The sequence below is a fragment of the Cyanistes caeruleus genome, chromosome 3 (genome assembly GCF_971803275.1).
Source record: "Cyanistes caeruleus chromosome 3, bCyaCae1.hap1.1, whole genome shotgun sequence".
Taxonomy (NCBI): domain Eukaryota; kingdom Metazoa; phylum Chordata; class Aves; order Passeriformes; family Paridae; genus Cyanistes; species Cyanistes caeruleus.
The window spans coordinates 105,789,712-105,802,531 of record NC_141703.1 but is presented as its reverse complement, the minus strand read 5'-3'; the positions used below and the strand labels follow the sequence as shown (position 1 = coordinate 105,802,531).

Here is a 12,820-nt window from a genome sequence, read left to right as displayed (position 1 = left end):
GTTTGAAGTAGGACACTAATTCGTTTTTCTCGGTGAAAATTAATGTCTGATTGGTGTTAAAACACTGGATTGCTTTTCTAACTTTTAGATGTTCGTGAATTCTCTTCAGTTTTAGGAGAAAATCTTGCCACTTTGGTGCTGCTGAAACAGACACACTGTACACATATAACCAGGAGCTTCCTTTCCCAATGTAAACCAGTTTTGCTTTATGGTATTGAAATTTGTCTTTATGGAACTTAAGACACATAAAAGTGGACTGGAACAGATTCAGTGCAGTGCATAGGATCTTTCTGTTGTTGGACTTTTGGTCAGTTTGCCCTGAGGGACGAAATATGGGGCAAACCCAGTGACATTCCTTGTGGTTTGACTGATGGTGGCCGTGAGCACCCAAACCTGTTTGGCTGATAACAGCGTGGGGTCCGTATAAATCCTCTGACGGGAAGTACATCAGGAGTCTTTCTGTATAGTTTTATTATCCCACTGCAGACTTGCTTGCAATGGGGTTAATATATTCAATACTCTGCTTGGAAATGAAACTGCTTCTTCTGCCTCATTCAGTCCTCATAACTTAATGAATCAAATCTAGGGATAGATGGAGCTTTCCTGCGAGGTGGTAGTGCTACTTCTTCTAAGTCCACCTTCCCTTTTCCCCTGCAGTGTTCTTCCCCTTCTTCCCCCACCACCAGCTCTTATCGTGTGACATGGCCATGCTCCTGTAGTAGTTGTCCGTGCACCCAACCGCAGGAGCGACGATTTGAGGATGCTTCTCCTAGAGATTCGGAGCACGGCCAGGCCAGAGGACTCGCCCTGCGGAGCGCGGTCTCCACGCTGCCCGGGAAAGCCTGCGGAGCCCCGCGCGGGGCTTTTGCGCGTCCGCTTCTTTCCGGCGGGGGTGGGCGCGGGGAATCCGAACTTCTTCAGCGCCCGAGGCTACCCCCATCCCCTCCCCCGCTGCCGGCTGGGCCGTGCCCGGGGCAGGGCCGGCTCCGGGGGCCGCCCCGCGCCTTACCTTCGGCGGGGGAAGGGGCGGGAGGCGGCGCCGGCTCCGCGCGGGGCGGGGCGGGGCGCGCCGGGCCGGGCAGCGCCGCTCGGGGCGTGCGGGGGCCGTGTAGGTGCGGCTCCTTTAAGGTGTCCCGAGGCGGCACCAGACCTGCCGCGGCGGCGGCAGCGCGGCCAGGAGGCGGGGGCGGCCGGGAGGGGGAAGGGGAAACCCGCGGCGGAGGCGAGCGGCTCGACGTGACACCAGAAAGTTCAGGAGCGGCGGGCTCGGCCCCGCCTGACTCGTGCACCCCTGCCCCGGCGGCGGGGCAAGGCGAGGAGCCGCTCCTCCTCCTCCTCCTCCTCCTCCCTCTCCTCCTCCCGCAGCCGCCGCACCGAGGGCGGGCGGTTGGGGTGGGTGGCTCGGGGGCGTTGGCCCGGGGAAGTTTTGCTCGCCCTCTCTCCCGTTTCTTTCTTCTTTCCTTCCATCGCCCCTCTCGTGCCCTCCTCCGGCGCTGGGGCGGGGGCGAGTGTGGGATTCCCGCGTGCAGGGGCGGGGGCGGCGGCGATGCTGGGCTGGGCTCGGGGCTGCCGCCGGGGCTCCCCTGCCCGCCGCCCCGCCTGACCGCGGCCGGGCTCCGCCGCGGCCCCCGACGCGCCCGCCTCCTTCCCCCGCCATGGGAGCGGGCGCTGCCGCCGCTCCGCCGCCGCGCTCTGCCCGCCGCTCGCCGGGAGCGCACTGACTCGGCGGGGACACTTCACGGAGCTCCCTGCCCGCCCCTCGCCTTCGCGGAGGGCGGCGGTGGCCGGTCCGTGCCCGTCCCGGCTGCGCTCCGTTACCGGCTCGTCCCGGGCGCCCCGAGCGGAGTCTGGGGCCGGGGCAGCAACTTGTGCTCGGGAGGCGGCGGACCTCGGCTGCGGGAACTCGAGGATCTTTTGTTTTCTCCTATCGCTCTGGATAGTCCTGGGAAGTGTCAAGGCGGCTCCGAGGAAAGCCCGGGCCAGGAGAGGGGAGGCCGGCCGGAGCTGGCGTGCGGCTGGAGCCCCGCGGAGCTGACAGCGCCGTGCCCGGAGCGGGCTCGTCCCGGCACTCCGGCGGGATTAGAGAACCTCGCTTGCCTTAAGCTTCTGTGGAATTACAACTGGGGGCTCTTCCTTTCTCCCCCCGCTCTTCTGGCATGAGACTGCTTGCAGGCGCCACCCGAGGACAATGATCGCGGAGTTTGCTCACTTTTACCTCTTTGGATTCATCTGTGTCACCTCAGGTAACCGCCTCAGGCGGGCGGGCCGTGGCAGCGCTCCCGCAGCCCTCACCTCCTTCCCCCCCTCGCTGCCCCAGTTTGGCCCCTCCGCGCCTCCCGGCCCCCTCCTTTGCTCGGAAGCGAAGCTCGGCTTCCACCCCGCGGGCGCCCGGGGCGCCTTTGCCCCGGGAGCTGCCGCCGGCCGCGGGGGCTGTCCGGGGCCGGCCGCGGGGGGATGCGCGGCGCCGGGTCCTGTCCTGGTCCCAGGGCTCCCACCGCCGGCAGCTCCGCGGGGTTCGATTGATGTAACCACGGCTGGTGTTGGGCTCCGGCGGGGAGGGGCGGCGGGCTGGGACCCCTCGGTCCCGCGGGAGGCGGCAGCGCCCGCCGCTCGCTGCACCCTCCGCCGGGCCGTCCCTGGCGCGTCCCCCTGCCAGCCCCCGCACCGGCTTAACCCCGCCACCGCGGGGGGACACGGCGGTGAGGGGGGAACGGAGGTCCTAGGGATGGGTTTTGCTTCACCTTGGCGATTAAAGTTCACCCACGTGCGTGAAGTGAAGCTCCGGCGTGCTAAGTGGGAGCGGGGGCGATGGCCGGGGAGATAAGGGGGGATTAGTGGTCATTAGGCACAGTTTACGCGTGTTGGGGCATCTTACGGTGGCTGCAGGTTACAGACAGGGCTGCGCTGAGGGAGCCTTGTGGAGGGCAGGTCTGGCTCTCCCGGAGAGGATGTGCGGGTGCTGGGGTTTGCCCCCGCACAAGGACCCCGGGGTTGTCTCCCTGCAGCGTTGCTTCTCGTTCTTAGGAACGCCTTTTGTCACACGCTGAGTGAACGCAGTAAATGCTCGTGCCGTAGTGAAGGTTGGTTTGGGCGCTAACTTTTCTACCTCGACTGATTCTTACGTGTTTGCAGAGGACCCCTGTGAGTCATTAAAGTTATGGTAGCATGAGACACCTGGTCAGTGAATGAATGAAGTTTTTGAAGGACTTAAGTACACTGCCTAAAGCTTGAAGTCTTAATTATGTCACTAAATGTAGTAATTTATGTCTGTTTCTAGATTATATCATAAATTTAACTAAAGTTTTGCTCTTAGGTACTAGTTTGCTCCTTGTGGCATTGGGTTATGGCAAACTTTGCATCCCTGAGTAGCTCTCACCCTGTTCACTTTTGACTCTGTCAGTCATGCCATCTTTAATTTGATTTTCCTCTGTATTGCCTCCTTCATGTGATGGAAGAAACATGGAATGGGGAAGAGCCTTTTCACCCATTTGCTCTTTCTGAATCTTTCATGGCAATCGTCCCCACCTTCGAAAAGTTGACTTCATAGCGTACTCTGTAACTTGATTATGTATTGGGATGTTTTAAACTCAAGAAAAAAAAAAAAAAATTATTTTATTTTTGAATCCTCTCATCTGTTTATCATGTAAATGCTCAATAAAGTTGTATGCAAGGTTTTTTTCAATTTATTTTCTTTCCCCCCCAGGATGGGGATGCACTCTCTAATAATGTTGATTCCAGCTGAGTTGGAGAGAGAAAAAAAAAAAAAAAAGGAAAAAAGCCATGAATTTTTATGAAGGCTTTTAATTTTGTCATGTAAGCAAACTCAGTAACAAAGATAAGAGACAGGCACCAGATAATAATGCTGTTTCGATTCCTTCACCAGGAGGAATTTCTTTCCTCTCAACTAGAGTGTGGTCAAATAGTTAGTCTTGTGTCTGGAACAATGGAGATGCCAGAAACCTTTGGCAGGATGAAATTTGAGGGCAGATGGCTGCAGTGCAGAAGGAAGGACAGGAGTCATCTACAGCAGTTTCCACACTGAAATCCTTTGAGTTCTACTGACAGCTGATCTTGCAACTTGATTGATCCTTTCCTCCCTCTTCCACTGAAGGTTCTCACTTCCCTCACTTACACCCTCTGCTGAATCAATGGTTTGTGTGGCCACACTCGAAATGGGATGTTAGAAACTTCTGCTGAGAGGTGGGAAATAATTGGGGGATGGGAAAGAGAAAAAAATTTAATAATAAGAAAGTAAGTGGGTTAGTGTTTGTTAGAGCAGTAATTGGTAAACCACTTAGAATTTAAAACCCCTAATTTTTACCTTGGTTTTGTCTCTGTGGAATCCTGTGAAGTACCTTCTTTCATGTAAGCCTCTGGTTAATAAATGTTGAATAAATTTAAATTTGAATAGTGTTGAAAATTGGAATATAGCAGCTTTCCTCCCCTATTCTCTCAGTGTAATTTCAGTGCTCCTTTGCATACAAAATAAGAATTGCTTTAAGGGATACTTCTCTGGTATCCATGTTTTCTTGAGTATTTACCTACTTTCTGCCCTTTTTCCTTCATTCTGAGGCATACGTTGCTTCAGAATCCATGGATTTTTCATCTCTCCACTCCCCAGGAAGCAGCAGCATCAAATGAGTATGCTTGGAAAAGAAAAGCTTTCACTTATCTGAAGGGCAACATGCAGAACATTTTTGCTGGGAACTGGTGTCAAGGTTCTGGTTTTCCACATGGGTGTTCACTTCTCTAGCTATTCTCAAGGCTAAATATGTTACTGTGTGATTTTTCTGTTTCACTCCCTGGAAACCTTTATATTTTGACGAGTTATTGCACTGCTGATTCCCATCTGCTCAACACCCACCTTTTCACCCTTTCCTGTCCGTGTTATCCCTTACTAATTATTGCACTTCAGATGGGATTGGTACATTTGCTCCAGAGGTTTATCCAGGCTGTGTGGAGCAGGCAGTGCTGACGCAGTGAGGCAGGCGTGTTTTTCAGTGATAGTTCTAGCCAGTGGAGGGCAAAATTGTCTCTTGTATTCCTTCATGGGAGAGTTATCTTCTGTTGGTTAATAGTTTAAGGGTGTCCATGGAGTGTCCCCAGAGTCATTTCCAGCTGGCTAACCTACCTATTGGAGTAAATAAATCAGCTACTTCCTTGATACATTTTGTTTGTTTGCCTCAGAAGTTGGTATTTAAAAGCTCCCTCTTGAAGTGCTAGAGCATTTCTGAAAGTGGTTGGTTCTACTCCTTTTATGTATTCTCTGTCTAATAGTAATAAATTAGGAAAGATTTTTTTTTTAAAAAATTATACAGTAATTAAAAGGATTATAGTGCCTAATCTGTAAAAGCAAATAAGTCACCCAAGAAAACTTAAAAAAATTATATTTTTCACCTATCCCTAATGCACTGTGTGCTGTTCTAAGTAATTTTGCTGGGAGACTAAGAAAGATTGAGCCAGCTGCTTAGAGCTGGAGAAGCTGGCCCCACTTGTATTGTGTTTGAAGACTGCAAGCTATCAAAGAAATAACCACATGCTGTAAAATTGATAATTCCTTACTTGTGATGAAATATTCTCCAAGTATCCAAGTGTTTGATTCAAAGCCACTTATCCTTATGAGTACTGATAGTATCTGTGGAGAGCAAACGTCGTTTTTTTTCAATTTATGTGTGAATTTTGTTATCTTTCAGCTAGAAAGAGACTTCTTTTTCCCCCCTATTTCCTGGCAATTAACTTAGTTTAAACCAGGAGAACACTCGAGCTGATTTTTGCTCATTGGACTCAGTGTTGCTTGTCAGATGTTTTTATGTTGAAGTTAAAGAGTAACTTCATTAGCAGGGATCATCTGTTCAGGATACTGAATTTTGGGGGAATCATGTGAACTGCCTGTAAGAGTTTATTGGGAAACATGAATTTATGTGAAGGATACTCCTGGAACTACATGTTAAAGGTTTTGATTGTATTTACAAAGATAGACAAGCCATTACAAATATTATCAGGAGCTAGTGACGCTTGGGTAGCAGTCTTACCATGTTAATATTAGACATCAAATACCTTTACCAAACAATGCTTTAACATAAAATGGTTTGGAAGTGATCATCAAAAAGATTTTGTAAGGAATCAAAACCAATTTAGTTTTCATTAGAAGGTGGAAAGAGAAAATATGTAAAAATTCGAGACAGAAAAATCTACGGTTGTACGTAAAATATCTGGGAACCTGTTTCCTCACTTTCAAATAACATTGGTTTTGGTTGCCACTTAATTTTCCTAAATAACTGGAAGAGTTCTATTTCACAATCCCAAACAAGTGCAATATTATGTCTCATTATGGGATAGCTTTCCCTAATGAATGTAATAGTAATTTGCTGGGTCTAGCAAGTCGGGTCACTTGCTGCAATTCCCAGTGTAGTATTTCTGTTGCTGTTAAATGCTCTGTGTGGATAACGGTCACTTGGCTCGGTGTCCCGGTAGCTGCCTTGGGTTCTTCTTCAAAAAATTTGCCTTTCATAGTCAAGATTCCCATTGTCAATGTTTTAAGTTATTGCTGTGAGTTTGTTGTGGGTTTTGTGTATTTGAATAGTTAGGAATGGTCATTTTGTTGCTGTTACTTGTTCATATTTTGAGATTATTTTATGACCTTGCTCTTTCCAAGCAAACAAAATGTCACTTAAAAATTTCATATGCTGAGGTCCTGACACATTTTATTTGTGTGCTCTGTTATATAATCTCATTTGGTGGTGATAACCTTCCCTAGCTTTTCACCTGAGTGCCCCTTCATAAAATTGTAAGGCAAATAGTGAGGTAACTGAAGTAGCAACCAAGGTATATTTTAAGTCCAATAAATTGTGTGAACAGGGGAAATAAGGGTATTTTTCAGTTAGTGATGAGAAGCTTGACCAAAAGGTGAGAGAAGAGCAACAAAGAAATATTCTTAAGTGTCATGAAAGCTAAAGATGCTTTTAAGGGCAGATAATTTGCTATTTTATATCTTCTTTCAGGAGAAAGATGCGCATACATTAATACACGTACATGTATATTTCAATCATACACTGTTGTCTCTTGGATTGCTGTGTCAGCGCTTAGCATCAGCACTAAATTGTTGTGGGTAGAAGGACATTTTATGTGAAGAAAGAAAATGTCTTATGAGCACAAATATTTAATAGTGCTGACATAGATACAGCCAGCTATGTTGGACTATCACAGCTTAGACTTGCTGCTAAGGATAATCTCAACAGGGGAAAAAGTGAAACGCCTGGGAATCTAATAATGACTTAAGTTTTCAGTCAGGTGTGCAGAGTTGTGATATTCTGTCATTGGTCTTGAGTTCTGGCTTTAAAAGAGCTAAATCTTTTAGTATCCTGATTATTAATGGAAGCCATTTCTGTGAGTTACCTTACCCTGAAGGTGATAGTAAGCATTATTGAAATAAGAAGGGAGTTAATTTAATTCTGGATGTCAGAATTTCTTTGTTGGTTCACTGCTCATTAGGAAAAAAATGGTGCATTTAACCAGATTTATATGAAAAATGATAAAATATAGTTCTGGAACATCTTGGGGCCTTTTTAGACCAGAAGTGTGTATGATATAATTGGTATTAAAACAACAGCATACATGGAGAGATGCTTGTGGGATTGTCCATTTTAGGTGTAAGTAGTCATACTTAATGTCCTACACTTAAATAAAACAATGAATAGGGACTTAGGGAAAATATATTCTATTTCTTTTCCTGTCTTTTGAAAATGAAGTGAGGAAACTTATTTTTTTTTTGTGTGTGTGAGAAAGCAGAGGGGTATATGAGCAACCAACAAAGTTAAATACTGAGATCTATTCTCAGACTTGTAGGTATTTTCCCTGCCTCTCTAGCTCTGAAGCTTAGGAAAATTTCTGACTAAGACCCATGTGTGTATGTGTGTCTGTGTATGAGTGATTAAAACAAAATTGATAAATTGACAGTAATGAGATTTGTGAGTGGCGTCAGGCCAGTCTTTTTAATTAGAGCCTGCTTGCCATCTGAGCAAGTGCAGCCAAGGGGAAGGTGCAGAGTGCTCTGCTCACACCCGTGAGCAGCCAAGTCATTTCACCTTTGCTGAGGACAGAATGGTTTATTGAATGGTGTAACCTTAAGGTGGCCTTACCAAAAGGAGGCAAGCTATGCTGAAAAGGGGAATAAAAAACCTTTTGCCTTGTATTTTAGTGGGAAGTAATGTTAATTGTGTTTTCTGGAAGCAGAAACTTGTAAAATTAGAAAAGAGAATCTACTATCAATAGGCAGAAATTGCACTTGTGGATTTAAATAAAAGATCCTTTGTTTTATGAGTTTATAAAGCAATTTTGTGTCTTTGTGAAAACAGCATTTCAGGTCCTCAAGTTTACTCGTAGTTTCTTTCAGCACCACTACCCAAAGACCTACAAAGAACTTGAGCACTTTTCCATCTAGGTTTTAGTGAAAAGATGTGCTGTCAGAGGAGTGCAGGTCCTCATGGTGCAATTTGGGCATGTGCTTCACCTTCAGATGTAACTGTTCAATATGTGGAGTTTGCATAATGTCATCTCCTACCTCATTTTTAACATATTTCTGTTATATCTTAAGGGATTTTTTAATATATATATATATAAACTCTATTTGGCTAATGCATAAAACCATTATTTTTATAAAGGCACCTTAGGTATTTATCTTCTCATTCAGAGGGCTGACATGTATAGGATGCTGGTATTAGCATCTGTGATTTCACATAATAGTAAATGTGTTGTTGAAGATTTCTTCCTTAGCATTCAAAGAAATTCCATTTAAAAATTACTGGACTTTGTATCTAAACAACAGGAGAGAACCTCTGTGGGTTTCCTTAGCGGTGGTAGAGGTAAATTCCACAAGGTACTCCTATTTAAGTCTTGTTTTCTGCCAGTAGACTTTACACCTCTAGAGAGGCATAGAACTTTTTGTACTATGTTAAGTTTAAATTTATTTTCATTTAAGTAAATAACTGTAAATTAAATAATTGGAGCATTTAATTTTAGTACAACTTACTATAAATTCGGTTTAGACCAAAATGGGTAGTTGAATACATTATTTTTATTGAAGTGGTATGAATATTCTTAACCAGACAACAAGCATGTTTTCTGGACTGCTGCAGTCTTGAAATACATCTACTTTCTTTGAAGAAATGAATAGTCAGATATGCAAAATTATTCAAGCTGCCCTTTTCTTGGGAAGTATTTGCTCAATATGGTATTGCATTACCATAAGTCTAATGCTAATATTGTGAATGATTAAAATAATATGAACACCCCTGACTGTAGATTAAAGATCTGTACATCTGACAAGCCTGTGCTGAGCTCTGGATTTAAAATCTTAAACTTGATATTTTATTTTCTTCTTCTTGCATAGTGAATTAGCAGTGGAATAAGCTCAGTTTTGGAGCAGCCTATGTCTTCAGACATACAGTGCAGGGTAAGGCAGGGATCAGGGTCTAACCTGTGCAGGCTGGAGTCATCCATGAAAGCCTTCTGAGAGAGCTGTATAGTCTGTGTGCTCTTCATGTTGTAGTCTTTGTCTTCTGCTCCCTTGGCTGTCTTGCACATAAATCAGAATTGTGATTTCTTTAGTACTGCTAAACTGCTTCATGCTAGCATTGCATTAAAACTTGCTTGGCTGGCATTTTTGTGCCTTCTGAAATTTGCGTGCCCTCAGGCAAGGTGTTTATTTTAGATTGTTGGTTAGTTCTATTGCCTCTTATCTAATTGCTTAAATGCCTTTATGGTGAAGATTAGACACATAGAGCAGTTCATGGTTATAAATTCAAGTACAGAAAACTCAAGTTTTACTGTTTGCTTCTATACTAGCATAATAGACATTAACAGTTTTTATCTTAGAAATCAGGTTTTAATACATGGCCAAGGATTTAGTGTAGGCCTAAAGATGTGCATTGACTCCATTCTGTAAGCAGGTGAAGGGAGAAAGAAATGGGGTTTGATGGTGACCAAATGGTCATGCTTGAAAGAGTGGCTGGGTTTTGTAGTAGACACTAGACCTCAGATTTTTGGAATCCGGGGCCTTGGGAGTTGTTGAACTTGGGAACCTACAATCTAAATTTGAAGCCACTTAAAATCAGTAGTGCCTGTTGAAAATCTTGATTCTAGTGTTTAAATTAAATTGCCTAAAGTGTTTGACTTTATCTTCAGTTGCAAATGTTTGTGGATCATTGTGGGTTCTTAGCCGGTCTGAAAATTGAGATTGTAGTGAACATCGATTTAAGAGCCAATTAACTGGAAAAAGCTGTAGAACTTCAAATTTGCATGGGCCTCATTAGCTCTGCAAAGGGAGAGAAAATGCCAGTCAAAAATGTGTTTGAGTATGTATCCTTTTAGAAACTTCTCAGCTTGCCACTTTTATAGTGCACTTTACTAACATTGGTCAAAAGCAGACTTTTCAACCCAGACATCTCTTGTTGGCCAAATCATGTAAGCCCAAAATGAGGAGAGAAGCCCCTAAATCCACAGTTGGGTCTCTATTTATGTGTTGAAGGCATAATACAAGGTCCAAAAATACTATTTTTGGATCAGGTGTTCAGCAATGTCACCAGGCTTTTTTCTTTTATCAAAACCTCTCGGCACCTGATATGAAACTTGGCACCTGGTGTAGCTTTGTGCTAGGATTTCTCATGGATTCCAGGCAGGTTCAGAATTGGGATTTTCAAATTCTGAATGCTTCTCCCCTCACCTCCCACTCACAAAACAGCTCTTGTCAGTCCAACTTTCTGGTTTTGGAATATATCTAAGGCCCTAGGTACTGCAGCTGACAGATACTTCATTATCAAAGTGTTTGATGGTAGGAGGTGATAAAGGGAAAAAAAAGAAAATAGTGTGAGGAAACAAGAGTAGGGATAGTATCAAATTGTTTTCCTTTTTTCTTCCCAAAGCAGGAGTTGGCACAGGAGAGGGTTGAGTTTGGGACTATGGTGCTGTAGCAACAGAATGCAGGAGAGAGGGTGTTTATAATGAACAGGTTGAACAAAAAGGTCTGATTTAACTGTGGAATGAAACTTGCACTGTGCTAGTCATAAAAGTGATTGGCAGGAGGCCCCATGCATGGAGTAAAATCCTGTCTTCACCACTGTGGAAAATTATGGTTTCAACTGCGAAAGGAGGTGAAGCTTGGGAGGAATTAGCATATCTCTAGCACCGAGTGGCATCTGGAACGGAATGGCTGGGTTAAATCATTCTGTAGTGATTAATGAGGCTCATTGCTCAGGTTATACAGCCTTTAAAAATTAAGAGAAGAAATTTAAAAGTAGATGCAAAGCAGAAAGAAGGAACCATTGCTTTATTCACCTCTTTAATACAGAGGGCAGAATGGAGTCTTCCCTTCTTTTTGATACAAGGAGAGATCTGTTAAGTGCTGCTGTTAAGCTTAGAAACTAAGAGGTGAACTTCTGAGTAATTGTTTTGAGGGGCATTTTGTGACTTTTCAAATGCATATGTAGCAATGCAGACCTTGAAATGGGAAGGAGTGTGCAGGATGGGATTTTGCTGCTGGTGAATACTTTGCTTTTTAGAAAACTTCAGAAAATAGTGATTTCTGTTTTCTCTCCTACTCATGAATGTCAATCTGTGTTACCTGTAGGGAAAGCAAATATTGAAACACATAAAGTGAAACAAGCTTAGTGAGCACTTTAACTTGAGCGTGGCAGCTGCTGAGCTGAATGGTGATGTAGCTTGGTGTCATATCAGGAGTAAATGTTCAAAATATTCAAAGGCTGTTACTCTGTAGGAGGATTACAGTGCTGATATGAACACAATTGTGTTTACTTTTGAGTTTTTACTGGAGCCAGTACTGAAACCAGTGAAGTGTGTATTCAAGTGTTAGATTCTTTCCTTCAGAATTGTGAAAAAAAACCAAATAGTGGCATCATTAACAGAGCTATAGCTTAAAACAATTGACCTTTCCACAGCAAGTTCATATAGGTAGGAAATAGAAGGGAGCTAGAGTAAGGTATTATCCCTCTGGAGCTAAAATAGGATTCCACTTTAATTTCTACCTGCTAGGGGATGAAATTCCCTAAAATGCACTGCTGAAAAATCTCTGCTCACAACAGTTTTGACTTCTGGATTGCTGTTTATTTTGTTTTTACTTCTTTAGTGGCTATCTTGCTTTTCTTTGGGGAGGGGATGGTGGTGTATTCAACAGAAAATAAGGAAGAAAGATTTTTATTTTTTTTCCTAATCAAAAGTTTTGCATCTTTCTCATTTATATACTAATGTGGTTCCCATGACCATAGTGTGGAAGGAGACTTTTTAATCCTCATCCACCCTTCAGTGCTTCATATTGGATGGGGATTTTTTTGTTTTCCCTCTGCATTTGCTGGGACAGCAAAGATAGGGCAGTTGACCTGGTGCTTTAATGTTGTGACCAGAAGGAGTGAATGTTGTTTTCACAAGCAACTTTTGTGGTTGATTTGTTTGCTTGTTTGTTTTGGGTTTTTGTTTGGAGGTTTTGTTTGTTTTGTGGGGATTTTCTTGTTTTTTTATTTTTTTTTTGTTTGTTTCTAATTCTCTGACTATAAAGTTTATTGATAGAGTGTGAATGTTTGTTTGATTTTTGAATAATAACTGATATTTTTTGCAGGAAATGACTGCTTAAATCTCTGTGAAGTCTATTATTATTCCAAAAAGATTTGACTAAAGTCTACATTGAGATTATGTAGACTGTCTTCAGAATTGATAGTTATGTCTTTGACAGAAATTTATATTTTATTTTTCATCAGTTTCCAGAAAGACACTTAGAGTTTGTTTCTCTGTTACGTTAATACAGGCAGGAAAG

General features: G+C 43.9%; 1 protein-coding gene across 14 annotated transcripts in view; it reads left to right on the top strand.

Moving 5' to 3' along the window:
- Nucleotides 1-12,820, top strand: part of ROBO1 (roundabout guidance receptor 1) — a 686,064-nt gene that overhangs the window by 394,432 nt on the left and 278,812 nt on the right. For 4 of the 14 annotated variants that reach the window (XM_086883550.1, XM_086883543.1, XM_086883549.1 and 1 more), the window contains exon 1: nt 1,543-2,243. The exons of the other annotated variants lie outside the window; for them this stretch is intronic. In XM_086883550.1, coding sequence (XP_086739676.1) covers nt 2,189-2,243 — 55 coding nt within the window. In that variant the 5' untranslated portion in view covers nt 1,543-2,188. Of the gene's footprint in view, nt 1-1,542; nt 2,244-12,820 lie in introns of those variants that run through there. 14 annotated transcript variants of the gene reach the window in all.